Source organism: Pyrus communis, chromosome 9 (genome assembly GCF_041283825.1).
Source record: "Pyrus communis isolate YQ-2024b chromosome 9, ASM4128382v1, whole genome shotgun sequence".
Lineage (NCBI taxonomy): Eukaryota > Viridiplantae > Streptophyta > Magnoliopsida > Rosales > Rosaceae > Pyrus > Pyrus communis.
In genome coordinates, this window is record NC_142573.1 from 25233326 (window position 1) to 25252006 (window position 18681).

Below are 18681 nucleotides of genomic sequence, written 5' to 3' on the forward strand. Positions count from 1 at the left end.
GAATGGGGATGTAGAAAAGGCATAAAACGGTAAAGGTAAACCAAATGCTCGACAAAATGCCTTATTGAATAAATTAGAAAAATATTTTGGTATTGCGTTCGCTATTGTTGGGATACAACAGAAATAGAGTTCCGATCCATCACTACTTTGTTGTGCCCATGATGAACTAGCTTCTATCTTTGCTCCTACTCGTCATAGATGAGCCCGCATTAGATTTATTTTGTGGCACTTGATTTTTTTTTCACTAGTAATAATTTAATGTTAATCGTGATTAAGCCACCTAATATATCATGTACCCTTAGGATGATGGTGAGAAGTCACTATGAGACTTTAAACCCCAAAATCATGAAAAACAACTCAGAAGTTGCCCTGCACACATGGTTTTGCACACTTTTGTTTATTTTTTGTTTCCTAGTTCTTCTTTGATTTATACAAATAAAAAATTTAATTGCGTTTTTATTAAAAGAAAAAGTATCAGAGGGTTAAAAAATAAAAACAATAAACATTTACTCGCAATGTTTGCAGAAATGCTAGTAAATTAGCTAGTCGAATAAAAAAACGTTGAAATGAATATTGAATGGAGGTTTGCTGTAGAGATTTTAGCCTTACATGTTTTTTTCTTGGAATTTTACAGTTCGTTTACTAATTCGTAATTAGAATGATAGAAATCGAATTGAGGAGGAGTTGGATTATAGTGGAGTCAAAGTCAGATTCATGTTGCACTTGTTTACAAAATTTCCTGAAATCGGAGTAGGAAAAGAAGATGGAGGTGTGTTAGGGAAGGTTGGCTTGAGGATAAGGGGTGGGATAGGAGAGGGAGGTGTTTGCGACGGAAGGAAAGGAGAGGGAAGGTTCTGCTGGGCAGCGATTGGTGGTGTTGGGTAAACGGAGGGAATAATGAAATTTTAGAAAAAAAATTGAGAGTATAATGGAGAAGAAAATCCACTCTCTAATAACCTAAAAGTCAAATACCACCAAATTGCAAGTTCCTCAAGTTTTGGAGTTTTGGATTCTAAAATTTGTGTGGATCCCACCAAATTTTGGATTATCTTATATTCGGTAAGCATCGAGTATTCTGTAATTTAAGTTCAATTTCTTTTTTTAATTCTAATCATTTTTACGTAAACGTGCCACTAAAATGAATAAAAGTGTTTTTGATAAAAACATTTTTGATTTTCAAAAGTATTTGAAATGCATTTTAGAAGAAATATCAATTCTATTTTTTTTAAAAAAAAAAAATTCGGTTACATTTTTAGTAAAAATATACAAAAAATAAATACTAAAGAACTTCAATATCAACCTCAAACGTCACAATGTTTTATTTGTTGATAACTTCTCTCACTAAAACTACAGCTTGAGTTACCATCAGGGTAAATTATTACAGTTTTATTCAAGTAACCCAATAAATGAAATGTACTAAACTGGTGAAACAAACTACCGCAAAGTAATTGCAGTTTCCGAAAATTTGTTTTATCCGTAAATGCCGCGGGCGCCCATCTAATAAAATACACTAATTCAGGAGGTGCCCAGATTAAGTTTCCATTTAATATATAAAGTCCACAACATAGTCTAACTGATTTGTCATCTACTCTCTCTCTCTCTCTCTCTCTCCCCCCTCTTTCTCTCTCTACAACTCCCATTCTACTGGTGGAAAGAAAACTGACTGTAAATTCCGGCATTGACTGACTGACCCAGCTCCGACGACTCTCAGTCGTCTCACCGCCGGATCGGAGAGAGCTGAGCGGCCGCTGCCTCCCCTCAAATGCATTTGCTATTTCTGTAAGCGTTTTTACATTTCAGAAATCGAATATTCGCTCTGTAATTTACATGTTAGGTGGGAGACTTGGTCTCTGAAAAATTTCTGAAATTTTCCGATTTGTGTTTCTTTCCGGAATTTGAATGTCGATATGGTAATTTGTAGCGATTTTCCGGTAGCGAGCGGATGCTGATTGTGTTATGCATTGCGTGGTAGGTGGGAGAGTATTTGGGTGTTTTGGCACCGGTTGTTTCCGGCAATGGGGATAAGAAACAGGAAAACCGGCTGTTTTCGATTTTCGGCCTAACTTATCTGATTAGAAGGAGGCAAGGGAGAATGTTAGTAGAGATTAATGTAACAGACAAGTCAAAAGAGACTTGGATGGTTTGAATTGTACGGAATCAATCAAGGATGAAATTTGGAGGGGGATTTTTGATTCCCCAGGATGACGATTTACGAGTCACGGATTCTTGGGTACCGGTGACTCCACAGAAGCCGATTCCAGTGAAGCCTCATCCGGTCCCGGTCAACCTTTATGGGAACCTCCGTCAAGGAGGAAATTGGCAACAGCAGTTGACTGGAATTTCAAGGGAGCATGTACCGGTGGGGGCTAGTTACAATGGCATGGCTCAAGCTGTTTGCTCAAATGATCAGCTACTTAGAAATGGTTTTGATGGAAGTCCGGGGGAGAACATTCAAATGATCAATCACATTTCGGACTCCTACATTGCAGGATCCTTTACACAGTTGCTCTTTGATGACAGCTCAAGTTGGAACGATAATCCAATGACACAAGAGCTGCTACATGATAATGCTGCGTATGTTGCCTCTGCAAACAGAAACCCGAGCAGAAGTGTGGACATAGCAGCAAACACACCTCTAATTCCTAAGTTGCATCCTGAAATGAGCAACCAAGGAATCGACTCGGGCAGCTTCTTGCTAACCAACCAAAATTGCAACAATGGTTCATATCCTTGGAGTAATGTGGGCATAGCAGCGAACACACATCCAATTCCTAAGTTGCATCCTCAATTAAGAAACCAAGGAATTGACTCGGACAGTTTCTTGCTAACCAACCAAAATTGGAACAATGGCTCATATCCTTCAAGTAGTGTGGATGTAGCAAAAAAGACAAATCAAATTCCTAAGTTGCATCCTCAATCGAGCAACCAAGGAATCACCCCGGGCAGTTTCTTGCTAACTGACCAAAATTGCAGCAATGGTTCATATCCTTCAAGTAATGTGATGAGCACATCATTGGTTATGAATTATCCTTCTCAAGTTGACAACAGTTGTAGAGATTCCAACTCAGTTCATTGGTTATCTGCGGATCAAAATCACTGTTCAAGTTCAAATTCAAACCCATTGAGTAATGGTGACAGCTCATCCCAGAAATGCCAGTGTAAGCATTTTAACTTAGTTCATATCTGTGTCATACTTTGCAAAGAAAGATTTCGACCATCTATTGTTTTGACTAATAAAAAACTGAAACTTTGGAGAAACAAAATAAGTAGGCATTTGATATCATGTACCAAATCAATTTCAAGTCACAAAAATCATGTCTTATGTGACAAATAACTGATTCAAATTTTGGAATATTATCATATATGAGATCATTTCCAAGTGGAACTTTCATGTCTTCATATATCAACTCAATTGCACGTATTTATTGCATTTAAAAAAGAAAGTTCTAATAATAATGTAATAATTCACATCATAAACAACCGTGTCTTTATGTTTCTCTTGTAGTTTTGAAGCAACGATGCACTATAACTTGTTTATGATATAAGACTTCTAATGTAGATTAAAAAAAACAAAACAAGAAACAAAAACAAAATACGCTTAAACCAGCTTCATTTTGGCACAAACACTACCTTTGAGGAATGACTTGATGTTACTGGATGATGTTAACCCAAAACAAGAGAAAAGCAGCGGGAAGCGGGGCAAAGAAAGCAACGTAACACATTTTGAATGCTGCTAGATAATTGTGATTCTTAGTATTATCCTCCCTAGATACCCACTTAAACATAGATGTGATGGTTGCCTCTCAAAATCCAGTGGCTAGTTGCACTTGAAAGCCTAAAACCTTCACACTTGCACCGTACAACAGCCTTAGGCAATAAACCAACAGAAATAAGCAATGCATGAAATGTTTCAATCTCATTTGAGTTCTTTCGAAAATCAGAAATTTACGAAGTAGAAACATTTATCACTTGGCTGTGCCATACTGCATTTTGAGTGGTCTTGAAATCATAATCAAGTTCAACTTTAAGGGACAAAATATCTTAATGACCATACAAGTCCGAAAATCCCTTCACTGTTAAAATTGCTTGACAGAAAAACTGTTTTTCTGCACAGATGGTTTCCCTTCACCACTCCTGTCAAGCTGTGACCTAAACTCCTTACCAAGAATAGAAGCTGACGCTTCCCCATGTGTTGCCAGCCAACACCAGTTCACAACAGACCAGAACAAGAATTTGGAGAACGACCAACTTTCTGCAATACTGGAATTCTTGAAGGATGAAGATTCTGGCAAGGAAAAAGACAATCAGGTGAAACTAACCATGTCTATAGAAGATGAAGCAATTCAAAAATATAGTGACGAACTCTTGCAGAACATTGTGGAGTCGTCATCTGCAGCCATTTCTACACCGTACAAGGAAAACAAAGATTCTGACAGGGAAGGTGACAGAGGGATTGATCTAAACATGACACCGCAGCAGAAAGCACCAAAGCGAAGAAAACATAGGCCCAAGGTAATCAGAGAAGGCAAGCCCAAGGGGACACCAAAGCCTGCAACTCCAAACAATACAGAGTCTAAGGAAAGCCAACCAGCGAAGAGGAAGTATGTAAGAAAGAGTGTTCAAAAGGAATCCCCAAGTCCACTGGGAGATGGTGCAAGGGAAACAATAGACCCTAATGGTGGAAAAGGTGCAAAATCATGCAAAAGAGCTCTAGATTTTGATTCGGAAAATACCATGGATGAAAACCAATGCAAAGCAGGTGGTCAACAAGAGCAGATGCTACAAGGGATCAATATGAATTTTGATTCTCAAGGGAAACCTATGGTCCCTGGAACTAACCAGGGTTTTAAAGCCAGGCCATCCGAACAAAGTGTCATACAGAGCAAATTGAAGGTCGAAAACCAGATTCCAGGAACTATGAATAACTGCACCTCTTCCATGAATCTTATCTCAGATAACTTTGTATTCCTGCCAGAAAGGCGACCATCAGCATCCCTACTTGCTACAACAATAGACATGCATCTGAAAAAATCGCATGTTATGGGGAGACATGTAGAGAATGGGAGTTCTGATTTATCTCATAGAAGATACATAGATGGATACACTCCCTTTCAGCAACATACCCATGCTGAAGGAGTAGGTCAAGATGCCATTAGAGCGAAAACTAGCAGTGAAAGCCTTCAGATGAAAGAAAATATTACCCAGGGTAACTCTCAGTCAGTACAAAAGATCCTCTCCTTCTCTCTTCCAAGAGAAGTAAGGGGATCCAAGAGGGAGTATTGTCGAATGGTTGAGCATACACATCTTTCAACAAATCATCCACCTAGTTCACTATCTTGCCAAGATATAAAACAATTGGATGGCCATCAGAGAATGCTCAGCCAGGATATCTCACTACGTCATAAGCAGCAGAAATTTGAGAATGGATATTTGAGCATCTATAATATGCCTTGTGAAGTTACACCGGTTGAGGAGTGTCTGGGAATATTTGAAAGAACAGGACAAAATACAGTCAACTCAAATGGATTCGCATCAAAGAACCATACAATGTTAAGTTCTTCCATTGAAAGTAATGAAAGGATGGACAGACAGAACAAGGGCATAGGCAGGTTTATGAGTGACGGTTACACTCACTCAGTCGCTTCTGGGAATAGTTTTCTAAATCCGCAGATCTCATCCGCACATTCATGCCAAGATTTCGCTCAAGTTCTTAGCTTTTCCACCCATTCCACAATTGAAGCCTGTAACCAACTAGGTTCATCATATCCCAGAAAATCCTTTCAACTGGGAAACAAGGAAGTATCTCAACCTCGCCACGATAATATGTTTAACATGAAGCAGACTGTGGGACCCACACAGGCAGGTATAGATAATGTCCCGCAAGAGAAGGATGCCTTGTATGATTATCAGCAACCTTCTGCAAAAGCAATCGGTACTTTCTAACTTAAGAAACCTCTGAAAAATGTATCATCACAATAATTATTTTTAACTCATTTAGATAATGACAAACTCTTGATTTTGATGCAGGGTTTCCAGTGAGAAGATATACTACATTACCAGATGACATTGTACATAAATTTAATAATCTAAACCTGAATGGAAGATGCAGCAAAATTTTAGAGCATGAGCAAAATGCACTTGTCCCATACAAAGGAGATGGTGCAGTAGTTCCCTATGAAAGATTTATCAAGAAACGTAAGCCACGGCCCAAAGTAGAGCTTGACCCGGAAACAAATAGGATATGGAATCTCTTGATGGGAATGGAAGGGAGTGGAGGCATTGAAGGAAATGATAAGGAAAAGGAGAAGTATTGGGAAGAGGAAAGAAAGGTTTTCCAAGGCCGAGTTGAATCATTCATTGCACGCATGCATCTTGTTCAAGGTACAATACCTTATATTTTATTCCTAAATTGGATTGTCATGAACTACCATGCTGCATATGTTATAAATTTGTTACATCAACATTGCCGTCTACATGTTTGAGAGCTCTTTAACAGATTTAATTGCAATGTGTTATAAAATATTGAAGCTTTGAACTAGAGAGGAAAGTTATCCTGAGATTCATTACTGAACTGTACTGCCTGTCCAACTGTGAAACTGTGAAACTGTGAAATGCAAGTTAAGCCACCCACCTAGTAAGCTAGAAAAGTAACACGTCCTTCCTTGTTTTAGTATTTTTATTTATATTTGTATGTATTTTAATTCTTTTATTTTTTGTTACAAAAGACAGGTTTTTCAGAACTAAAATAGAAGACTGAAACATTTTAAGGTGTTTTAGATAATTTAGATGTCTTGAGAAACAATAGCTTTACAGAAGATATATATATATATATATATGTATATATGTTGTGTGTGTGTGTATTCTTTTTTCAGCACAATAGTAATAAAAAAATTACATAAATTTAGGCCCTTATTTGTAATTGAGTGAATATGTAAACTGTAGATTAATAAGCTTGATAAGCAGTTGATGTAGTCCCTTCTTAATCTAAACTCCAAAATAAGCAATGATTGATATACAAGCCTTCTCATTACACAAAAAATGATTGCCTAGGAAGGATTCAAGTAAAAAAAAAGAGGCTAAAATATAGATAAATAGCATTAGCATTGTTATGTTAGCATACACATATTTTCCTAATTCAAGTTTAAAATCCACCCAAGAAAATAAGTTTATAAATTATCTTAAAGACCAGCTGTAGAGCCATGGCCAAATGGTTAAACCAGTGAACCATGACCTATTTGTCAGAGTCGGTGTCCGGTAAAACTTTGATAAATATGCAATGAGGCTCTGTCTAGCACAAAATTTGACCAATTTAAATGATCACAGTAATGATTATGTATATGAAGAAAAAAAATAATGATATTGTTATTAACAAAGATTTGAATGTTTTAAATTTCATACCACTTGACCACTTGCTAGGCTGACCTACCTTCCCTTTCCTCCTTTAGCACCAAATTTTCTGGCTCACATAACTACTTTAGTGGCCATCTGCAGAACAAATGCATTTTCTGTCAAGAAACCCGAGTTTTCAACTTTAGAGTCAATATTGAAAATGCAAACTCAACCAAGTAAACTCTAACTTGACTACTTATGAAACATATATAAACCAGGCCGGTACCATTTTTTATAAAGAAGTTTTTAATGGGGAAAGATTGTACGATTTGTAGTTCTCCCAATTAGACAACAGGTAAAAAGTGCTTTGGCTTCTCATGTACCGTAAAAATATAAATTCATTACAATTTTCTTCAATTAGTGGATAGGTTCTTAAAGATAACATGCATGCCAACCCTTGATAAAATATTATAATCTATACAGGAGACAGACGTTTTTCAAAATGGAAAGGATCAGTTGTTGACTCAGTGATTGGAGTTTTCCTTACTCAGAATGTTTCAGACCACCTATCAAGGTAAGTTCACAATTTTAGCAAGTACATGCAACCAGATTCCCATACGTGAATGTCTTGAATTGAACAGTATTCTTTTTGTTCCTTTCACCTTTTGTAGCTCTGCCTTTATGTCTTTGGCTGCACGATTTCCACTTAAGTCAAGCAATCACCAAGCTCAACCCAAGGTTAGGACAAACATATTGGTTAAAGAACCAGCAGTTCACATGACAAGTCCAGATGATGCCACCAAATGGCATGAAGACAGGTCAAGTCAACCAATCTATCACCCGATTTCTATGACACTCCATGAATCTGAAGAAAACCAGAAAGACAGAGAGACCTCAGGGACAGAAAGGAACTTAGTGGATGCACAAAGTCAATGTTTGGAGGAAGAATTTGTATCTTCTCAAGATTCTTTTGAATCCTCAGTCACTCAAGGTGCTTTAGGAATCAAATCGTGCTCGGGCTCCAACTCAGAAACAGAAGATCCTATCACTGGGTGCCAACCCAAGAAGGTTCATGTCTCCATTTCAACATGTCAACAGATGGAGAAGGGGACCAAGTTTCAGGACTTTTACAATCAAGTAAATGGAATTTCACTGTCATATGATGGATCCAAGAACGGGCATTTTAAATATGCACAGCTAAAGAGACAATCAGACAGAATCGATCATCTCAATGGCACTTCCTTCAAGGATCCAATCAATCTTGACGACGAAAAAATGCAAGTACCAGTTGCTCTTTCCAGCAACAATCAGTTTCACATGAACCCAGATTCTGGAAAACCAGAGCTGTGGAAATTTGGAAATTTTAGTGAGGAAAGCATATCCTCTTGGCCTACAACTGCTTCCAGGTTCAATATTGAACAGGAAGAAAATTGCAAGAGCTTAAGAACTGAGGAACTGTCAGGCAGTGTCGTTAATTCCTCCATGCAACAGAATACTTTGTGGAGTTCTCAAGGGACACCAACAAAGGACCCGTATCCGTCTTTCAGAGAGCACTCGACAGACCAGCAAAGTAATTCTCAACCAAGGTCAAGCACAGGATATAACCAACCTTCCCTCTACAGTCACCAATGCGAGGGGAACCCAACCTTCCAATCAGAACATAAATCAGTCACAGAGCCTGTAAAACATACCGAACCATTTCTGCCAAACAAGAGTGAAAGCATGCAGCATGTCCAAAATGTCAGTGAGCTCAATAAAAAATCTTTCAATGTCATTGATAATATCTCTGTAGCAAATAAGTATATACACATCGAAAATCATTTGGTTGATTCCAATTTACAGGAGAAATTAAATTCTTATGGTCAGTCAAATAGTGGGACAAGCACAAAACCTCCAAAAGGAAGAAAAGGAAAGGCTGAGAGCGAGAAAAAGAATGCAGTTGACTGGGACATTTTGAGAAAGCAGGCGCAAGCCAATGGTAGGAAAACAGAAAGAAAAAGAGAAGCAATGGACTCGCTGGACTATGAAGCACTCATAAATGCTAATGTCAAAGAAATATCTGACGCAATCAAGGAGCGAGGGATGAATAACTTGCTAGCACAACGAATGCAGGTTCTCTACTATTAGTGCCCAGTCTAAAGACCTCATGTTTGTTAATTTCCCCCAAGATAACATCACTGGATAGGTTTAACAATGATTGCAAAATGTTTGTAGGAATTCCTAAAGCGACTGGTTAGAGAACATGAAAGCATCGATCTGGAATGGTTAAGAGATGTTCCCCCTGATAAAGCAAAGTATGCCATTCCAAATAATTCATTTTCTTAAATAACATTACAACTGCCCCTTTTATCCAGAAGGTATCCAAATGCATGAATAATGCACTGCAGTGCATCAGTAGGTAATTAATTAGTTGTGACATGATTATTCTGCAGGGATTATCTATTAAGCATACGAGGATTGGGCTTGAAAAGTGTGGAGTGCATCCGGCTTTTAACACTTCACCACCTTGCTTTCCCGGTAAAAATTGTGTGGCTACTATTTAGTTGCTTTCCTATGATAGTCCGGGAACATCTTACAATATAAGAAATATTGTTTCTTATTTGCTCTGTAAAGGTTGACACAAATGTTGGAAGGATAGCAGTAAGACTGGGATGGGTGCCCCTCCAACCATTACCTGAATCACTGCAGTTACACCTCTTAGAACTGTAAGAAATAATATCTTGACAATTGAATGCTTAAAACTTTTCCTGTACTTGCAAATGCTAACCGTATTCCTCTCTAGGTACCCAATGCTGGAGACAGTTCAAAAGTATCTATGGCCAAGATTATGCAAACTTGATCAACTAACCCTGTAATATCATAGTACCCTGAATCATTCGTATTAATATTGACGGCAGTTCTTTCTTTTTTACTTGCTGTTTTACTGATTAGCTGACTATTGAACCACAGTTATGAGCTGCATTACCAGATGATTACATTTGGAAAGGTACACATGGCGCTTCATTACTTAGAAACATAATTTTTTATTAATAAAAAAATAAATAAGAGCCTCATATTTTCATATGTATGCAGGTTTTTTGCACAAAGAGTAAACCAAATTGCAATGCATGTCCAATGAGAGGAGAATGTCGACACTTCGCAAGTGCTTTCGCAAGGTTTGAGCAATAATCTCTGGAAAAATTATAAGTATATTGATGTCACTGTGCAGGAAAATAAACACTGAAGCGTGTCATGAGAACCTTTACATTTTTTGGGGCATGAGATTCAGGCCTCATTAATGAGTAATCAGAAAGTGTTTAAAGAACTTAAACTAGTAGATAGTTTCATGGAGAGAATCTGTAGTTTGTAAAAAGTACTCCACGTTTCACTAATCAGATGAAGAGAAAAAAAAATACAATATAATGTATTATTATGACAGTCAGAAGAATTAGACATAGTATTAATCAGATTAATACCAACCTTGTCTGGTGCAGCGCAAGACTTGCCCTGCCAGGGCCAGAAGAGAGGAGCATTGTCAGTTCAAGTGTTTCCAGGGAAGCCGAGATAAATCCTGAAATAGCTGTCACTCCTATGTCACTGCCTCCGCCTGAGAACAACTCACTCCAGATAGCAGGTACTGTAACTAAAGAGTGTGAACCAATCATCGAAGAGCCAGCAACGCCAGAACAAGAGTTGACCGAGGTATCAGAAAGTGAAATTGAGGACTTCTTCTGTGAGGACCCTGATGAGATTCCTACGATCAAACTCAACATGGAAGAGTTCACAGCTACATTACAAAACTATATGCAAGAGAAGATGGAGCTCCAAGAAGGTGACATGTCCAAGGCCTTAGTTGCCTTGAATCCAGAAGCTACTTCTATCCCTACACCCAAGCTGAAGAATGTCAGTAGACTACGAACAGAGCACCAAGTGTAAGTCCCTGTCTTCCCATTTCACAATACCACATATGTGTAGCAATACAATCAGACACAAATTCGGCTAAAGTAGGACCAAAGTCTACTTCAAAGTTTGCACTAAATGTTTTAATATCTACGAGTGGGATAAGTAACAACAAGGCCCTCACATGTTCAATTAAACATAACATTTTATGTTGTCTCAATAATGAATTCGCTACCATCAGAATTCTTGTACTGCATTTTAAATAACTCTATGCCTAGGATATGTTATGAGTTTTGACATACATACCTATACAGAGACGTAAGCACAGCATTAACTATATTTCTCTATGACAAACTTATACATTCTGTGCGGATATAATGCAGGTATGAGCTACCTGATTCACATCCACTCTTGGAAGGGGTAGGTTAAAATGTAATTTCGTATCTGGAACACATGAAGCATTCTTAATCTCAATTACTCACTGTTCAACTTTACAGATGGATAGACGGGAACCAGATGATCCAAGTCCATACCTTCTAGCTATATGGACACCAGGTAAGCTTAAGAAACCACTGATAACTGAGATACATTGTTGAGAATCTTGTACACTTTTCTAAGTGATACATTTGTTCTGCACTGCTGTATACCAGGTGAAACTGCAAATTCATTTCAACAACCAGAAAGCAGGTGCGGCTCCCAAGATCAAAACAGATTGTGCAATGAGAAGACATGCTTTTCATGCAATAGTATAAGAGAAGAAAACTCGCAAATAGTCAGAGGGACGATTTTGGTAAGGAAAATTTAATTGTGATAATATGTAAACAAAATAGACCCCCTGCAGTTGTTTACAAAAAATTAATTCAACTTGTCTCAGATACCTTGTAGAACAGCAATGAGAGGGAGCTTTCCCCTCAATGGAACCTACTTTCAAGTTAATGAGGCAAGTCTTCTTCACTAATTTCCTTCACCTTCATCTACTGTGCACAATCTGGACTAAGTTTATAGCAGTCCAGAAAGTACACCTTATCTAAGTTAGAGGCACTCCTCCAACCCAATAGGTCAAAAAGAATCTGCTATCTGCCTATAACACAGAGTGCTCGAGCCATTAATTTCCACATTTATAAATAAAACTCTATCATGATGCAGATGTTCGCAGATCATGAATCTAGTCATAACCCAATTGATGTTCCAAGGGGGTGGATATGGAATTTGCCAAGACGGACTGTATACTTTGGAACTTCGGTATCAACAATATTCAAAGGTATGAGAAATTGAGATACCAGGGTTACTTTATAAGATCCCCAATAGAAATGTAAAAGTAACTCACAATGAAATACCTGTCTATCAGGTCTATCAACAGAGGGAATTCAATACTGCTTTTGGAGAGGTATGTGATGCTGCCTTCAGTTCTTCATATTAGTTTGAGCCTTTGAGAAAACGATTTAGGAACATATGACACTGACTTCAGCTCTTTATATTATTTTAAGGATTACTATTTAGGAACATAGTACACAAATGAGAAGATAACCCAAGATCATGAATTTAAATTCCAACACAACCTACTTACATGTTTGCAACTACGTCTAGTTTAAGAACTTCATCTAGTCGATTGATAACTAGATATAAATGCACCCACGATATTAGAATATCCTAGAGTAAGTCAATAAAAAACCAATTGTATTTGATCATTTGAGTAAATACATCACGTTGGCATAAAATTATACTATTTAAGCACCTGTAAAGTTAACACATGGAGAAAGAGGTGGTTAATTTACACATCTCTAAAGCATAAGTTCTTAAGGTGGGTGACAGTTGAAAAAAGAAAACATTGTTTTGCAGAACCGATGTCTGCTATTTGGCAGTCAACTGACGAGATGACAAACAAGTTCCCTTGTGGATTAATTCATTTACTTGCAGGATATGTTTGTGTGAGGGGATTCGAAAGGAAAACAAGAGCACCACGGCCCTTAATGGCCAGATTGCACTTCCCTGCGAGTAAGATGACTAAGACAATAAATGAAGGGAAGAAATAAAACCGACCATGGCAATGGCGCAGAGAAGATTTTTCATCAGATTTGCAGAAGACTACTGACTGTATGAGAAGAACAACTACTAACAAATTCTAGCACATTCAATTATTCTTCCTCTAGCATGAGATGCACACATTATATGACAGGCGGGCAGCAGAAAGCCAGCATCATTCAGAAAATGTGAGGTCTCGCGATGAGTTGATTGTATTCTGTACAGATTAGTTGTTCAATAAATTCCCAGAAAGGAGTAATCCTTTCAATAAATTCCCAGAATATCCGAAAACATTATAACGGTTTATACAAAGAAACTGGAATGAAAGACTTTATATACAGCTGAAGAAGGTGTGAAGTCGAATCATTTAACAAGTAACATTGTAAATGATGTTTACCTGCACTCATTGGTTACTGCTGATGAATAAACCCGTTCAAGCTTCTGGAGAAGATACGCTCGGTAATTCTGTCGAAGAACAAGAATTTTCCTGAACTTGTTGAAATTTTCAGAAAAATCAATTTATTTTGTATTAAAAAGGAAATATAAGGATAATCGTCAAAACACGAATCAACAGAACATATCAAAATTAGTATTGTCATAAACCGATTAAAATCCCGTGAAACAACACTCTAACGAGAAGGAGAGAAATCAATGACAAGGGAAGAAGGCTGATGCAACCATATCCAACACATTTTCTATCTATATTTTATTTATGCTAATACCATACAGAACCGAAGCAGGTAAGATGCTACCTTCCACCCTAAGAATGATCGTTCTACGACAGATAGAGTACGGTTAAAAGCACAACAATGTACCCTAAGATCGTAAGATCGCAAGATCATCTTCGCACGAGCTAGATATACGCTGAGATGATTTCCAGACTCTAATTCGGATATAATTTAGAGGCATTCACATTCACATTTCGACAAACTAACTGCAGGAATCTCCAATTTTCCACAGGAATCTCATTAGATCCATCAAATCCTACAAGCACAAAAATATATTGCAAGGAAACCTATAAGATCCTGTATGCTTCCCGTAATAAATATTTTCCTAACTACGAAAAAATCACTCCTAGATAAACCAACACACATATCCGATATTGATTTCACATACGACCCTTAGTTGTACATCTCTAAATTTCGAAAATAACTGCTATCACTTATAAATTATGATAATAATTTCTAGCATTACTGAAAGAAAGTGCACAAATAAACCCAGAAAAGCATTCCTTTGTTATCCTCGTTTCAAATCCGATGGATTCCAAAATTTACAGGATACTAGATTTGTTGATATTTGTAATCTGAATGTCAATAATAAGCAATTCCTACTGTTTAATAAATGATAATTTTTTTGAAACGGAAAAGTGTTGATTGCAGTAATAATTATCAAATACTAAAAAACCAAAGGCGGATACGATACGAAAATTAAACCAAGTACAATTGAAGTGCCCATCACAATTCTTACTACTATTTTCTTTTGACATTCCACTGTTTTCTCGGCAACCAAACAGCAAATAGAAAGAGAAATAAAAAACAGAGTGAATAGAAAGCTAGGGTTTGAGAGAATGAACCTGCTGAGCGTATCGGAGACGAGTTGAGAGACGGCAATGAAGCTGCGGAAATCGGAAGAGAGATGGAGTTGCATTGAAATTGCGGGATCCCGATCCAGTGTTAGGTTTTGGGGATGAGTTTCAAATTGGAATTTTACCGCCTTTTGCACTTTCCCTCCAGAAATGGAAACTTCATCTCGCTGACGGCTGGGATTATATGACTTCCCTCAGACTCTCACCGTATGGCAACGTGGAGAAAAAGTAAATAAAAATATTGGGGATGTAATTGTCAAGATTTCATAGTCGTGTTAGTGGCCCATTATTAATCATATTAATATTGTCTTAACTTAATCACATGTGTAACCGATGAACATGATGCTATAGTTGATAAAAAAAAGGTGAATTCTGGCACAACATAATGTTTATGCGAGTCGCTAATGATTTTAAGTTTTTGACGTTTATTTTCGTCTCACGAAGGTTTTTAGCGTTTTATTATCGTTTAGTAAGCTAAACACTAAACTAAAATATCTTTCAAGTTTCAAAATTATTTTGGAAGTTTTAGAATTTTATGTTTTGCTTTCCTTTCCTTTCGAGACTAGTTTTTCTCAAACTTCTAGTGTTACGTAAACTATCAGAAGGTGGTCGTTCGTAATTCTTTTACCCTTAAAAATTTTGGTTTTTTAACAACATTCTTGATTATCGATGTGGAGCCTAAAATAATCCCAAAATTTTTAGAGGCGACACGTGAACTTTTGCCCAAGAAATACATGATTGCCCTCAATAAATGAGCAGGCTCCTCAGATACTCTCACGCGCAGCTCACACCCTTAAAGGTCCCAACAGCTGAATACGACTGCTCATAGCTCACCTATCCTTGGCAAGGAAAATTCAAAGCATTAAAGATAATGATTAATTAACAAAATCCTATATTTAATACATTCCCAATTGAAGATAGAATCCATTTAAGTAATCCCTATTTAATTCAATTAGGGATAACTACTCCATTATCTCAAGATATTATTTCCTATTTAATATTTGAGAATATCTCTCCATAAACATTGGCCAATAGGATGCCGTCATGTGTAAGGTAAAACCCTAACACTATGGTCAGCCATCTCTCCCTATATATACTTCATATTCTACCAAATTTAAGAACCTTTTGCTACCCTAAAAAGCCATAAACACTTTACTTTTCCCAGAGAAACTAACTTATGCATCGGAGATCCATTGGCCTAACCCATCCCCCACCTCGTGAAGCTTAGGTCCTTGATCAAAGGTGTAGATTATTTTGCAAGTGCATTTTTGTTAAAGCTAGAGACAGCAGAAATTTGCATCGACAAATTGGTGCTTTTCATTGAGAGCTGATTCAAATACTTGAATAAGCCTCTTGCATTTGTTTCTTGAATTTTCTGTTACGTTGAATTTCTCACACGTCGTATCAATTAATTTTTCCTAGAAAAGTTTCTTGATCAACCCTTGGAGAAATGATACAATGGTAGGAAATTTAGAAACCATGACGAACAGAACCCCGTACGTACAAGGATTTGGATCGGAGAATGAAGACGAGGACATAGCCCTACGATGGTGATCCTCGAGGCTCAACGTGACGGCAGGAGAAGCCCTACTGCCATGGAGCCGCACCACCACCGTTGTTGGGACCCAGCAGCCACGACAAGGCCACCAGGCCATAACCTAAGTATCGGCATCGCTGCCCTTGCAATGCCCTAACCCTCAAAACCCTAGGCAGAAGGCCCAGCCCACTCCAGCAGCAAGCTTAGTTGTTGCCAGCCAGGCAGCTCAATGGGCCCTAACCAGCAGGCTATGGCAAGGCAGCCTAACGGCCATGATGACTCAATCCCGTACAGGCCTAACACGAGGAACCAACACCGGCTCAACGCGTAGCACATGCCCAAGGTTAGCTGCCACACACGCGAGCCTATCGCGCCCACGTGCATGGCCCAACCATAAAGTCGGGTTGGCTCACCTCGCAACCAACTTTGATGACCTAGCCCGCGTCCCAATTCAACTTGAGGCCACATCTAGCGATCCAAATTCCAACCACCAGTCCCGCAATCGACTTAGGGTTATTTTCACCCCACTTTTCTGCAGGAATGCCTGCTCTGGGCTCAAGCTTCGTACCTGCCATCCATTACATTTCCACCACACATGGAGATGCTTATTATCCAGACTCTTCCAATCTAAATGGTGAGCAACATCTACCTCCGCAGGTCGCCAATTTGACTAGCGCATTCGCACAGCAGACCACTTTGGTGAACCAACTCCTAGAGCACATCGAGATGCAGCGCCCTTCCCCCCTCCCCCCCCCCCCCCCGGGGACGAGGTGTCCCAAAGCAGGATAAGGGTAAAAAAACGTGACTCATTCTAACGACATCCTGGTAAAGAGCCGTTCAGCCCGCCACGAACCATGCGTTCACGTAGTGTGCATTCTTGTGAAGGTCCTTGAGAAAACATCTTATTAAGAAACGTTCATTCTCGACTCGGCTCATGAGTCAATGTGCATTCGAGGTTAGGTCCATACTCTGACGAGCACTCAGGACATTCCAGGCGAAGCATCCACACGAAATTAGGCCCACAAGGAGATTTTCTTGCAAGGCACCGGAGCAGGCAGCCACATGGCGGACCGAGGAGAACATGAGAGCAGTCCAGCTCAAGTTCCATTGATAGCCACCGTTAAGTACGATGGCGAATAACACAAAATGAACCATGTGCACCGCGATCACGGTATAGATGAGCATGACATGCCGAAGAGCAATATGGATCGGCATGTCAACACCGAGGGTAGCTAAAGCCTCAACTGCCCCACCAGGCGCAAATCCAGGAGGAAGCACAAAGGCTTGTAGTAGAACAGTTGCGTGAATTCCAGCGCATTGTTGCTACCGACGATGCCCTTCATAGAGACATGGCCAACATGAGCAGGTCATTGTTTACAAACGAGATCAAGCAGACGAAGTCACAGCAGAAGTTCAGTCCGCCATATTTCACCTTGTTCAAATGAGAAAAAGATTCGGACATATACTTGATGCATTACCAAAGCGCCATGACCCTCTACTGTAGCAATGATGCTCACATGTGAAAAATCTTTGCCACGACGCTTTAAAGCGAGGCGTAAGACTGGTTCCACACCCTACCGCCATAATCAATTCAAAACTTCAATGAACTTTCCTTGGTTTTCACTAAGGAATATTCGTCCTACTGCTCGATCAAGAAAAAGTCTGACCACCTTTTGAACATGAAGAATGACCTGAATGAGTCACTTTGCACATACGTCAAGAGGTTCAAGGTGGAGAAGGTGAAGATTGTCGGATGCAATGACAACATTGCATACTCAACCTTCCGGAATGGGCTCTCAGCAGATCACCCATTTTTCGGAGAACTGATCATAAGCGAGAACTTGATCCTGGCAGACTCTTATGCTTTAGCAGAAAAGCACTCCCTTTAAGATGAGGCCAAACGCTTCCAGAAGCCGCCTGAGCAACCGCGCAAAGGCGTAGAGCTAACTCAGAAGAAGGCAAACGTTAAATTGCTCAATGATAAAAACAAGCCAGGAAGCAGATGTAGGGATTAATCCCCGACGAAAGGAGGCACGACACCCAAGACGTACACCAAGTTCTCAGTCTCGATCAACCAGATCATTTGCGACCTTAAGGACAAGCCGCGGTTCAAAATGTTGCAACTCATGAAAAGGGACACCTCCAAGATGGACCAAACGAAATACTATGCATTCCACAGAGGTCCGACCACACAACCAATGATTTCACCACATGAATGAAGTACTTTGAGAAACTCGTGAAGGAACGCAAGTGCAACTAGTATGTCGACAGGCCAGCTGCTTGGCTAAGGCGAGAAGCAGACGCCAATGCCGAACCCTTAGCCAAGACG

General features: G+C 39.0%; 1 protein-coding gene and 1 long non-coding RNA gene across 5 annotated transcripts; one reads left to right on the forward strand and one right to left on the reverse strand.

Annotated features, from left to right (window-relative positions):
* Positions 1–1575: 1575 nt before the first annotated feature.
* LOC137739055 (transcriptional activator DEMETER) lies at positions 1576–13570 on the forward strand. 4 transcript variants are annotated; one of them, XM_088699769.1, is made up of 21 exons: positions 1576–1779; positions 1922–3158; positions 4115–5932; positions 6028–6381; positions 7813–7903; positions 8001–9069; positions 9172–9441; positions 9544–9623; positions 9762–9846; positions 9943–10034; positions 10112–10180; positions 10279–10315; positions 10402–10484; positions 10803–11240; positions 11592–11628; positions 11706–11763; positions 11859–11998; positions 12083–12148; positions 12355–12469; positions 12557–12595; positions 13126–13570. In XM_088699769.1, the coding sequence occupies exons 2-21, from the start codon at positions 2168–2170 to the stop codon at positions 13239–13241; spliced, it is 6048 nt and encodes a 2015-aa protein (XP_088555895.1). In that variant the 5' UTR covers positions 1576–1779; positions 1922–2167; the 3' UTR covers positions 13242–13570. The 4 variants fall into 4 exon arrangements, with proteins under 4 accessions (XP_088555895.1, XP_068334633.2, XP_068334634.2 ...); XM_068478533.2 differs by having other exon boundaries at positions 1581–1779; positions 1973–3158; XM_068478532.2 differs by having other exon boundaries at positions 8001–9441.
* Positions 13322–14938, reverse strand: LOC148694464 (uncharacterized). Its single transcript, XR_015966421.1, has 2 exons — positions 14804–14938; positions 13322–13717 (listed from the first exon to the last, which is right to left on the reverse strand). It is a non-coding gene; the product is annotated as an uncharacterized LOC148694464 (long non-coding RNA).
* Between the last annotated feature and the right edge of the window lie 3743 nt (positions 14939–18681).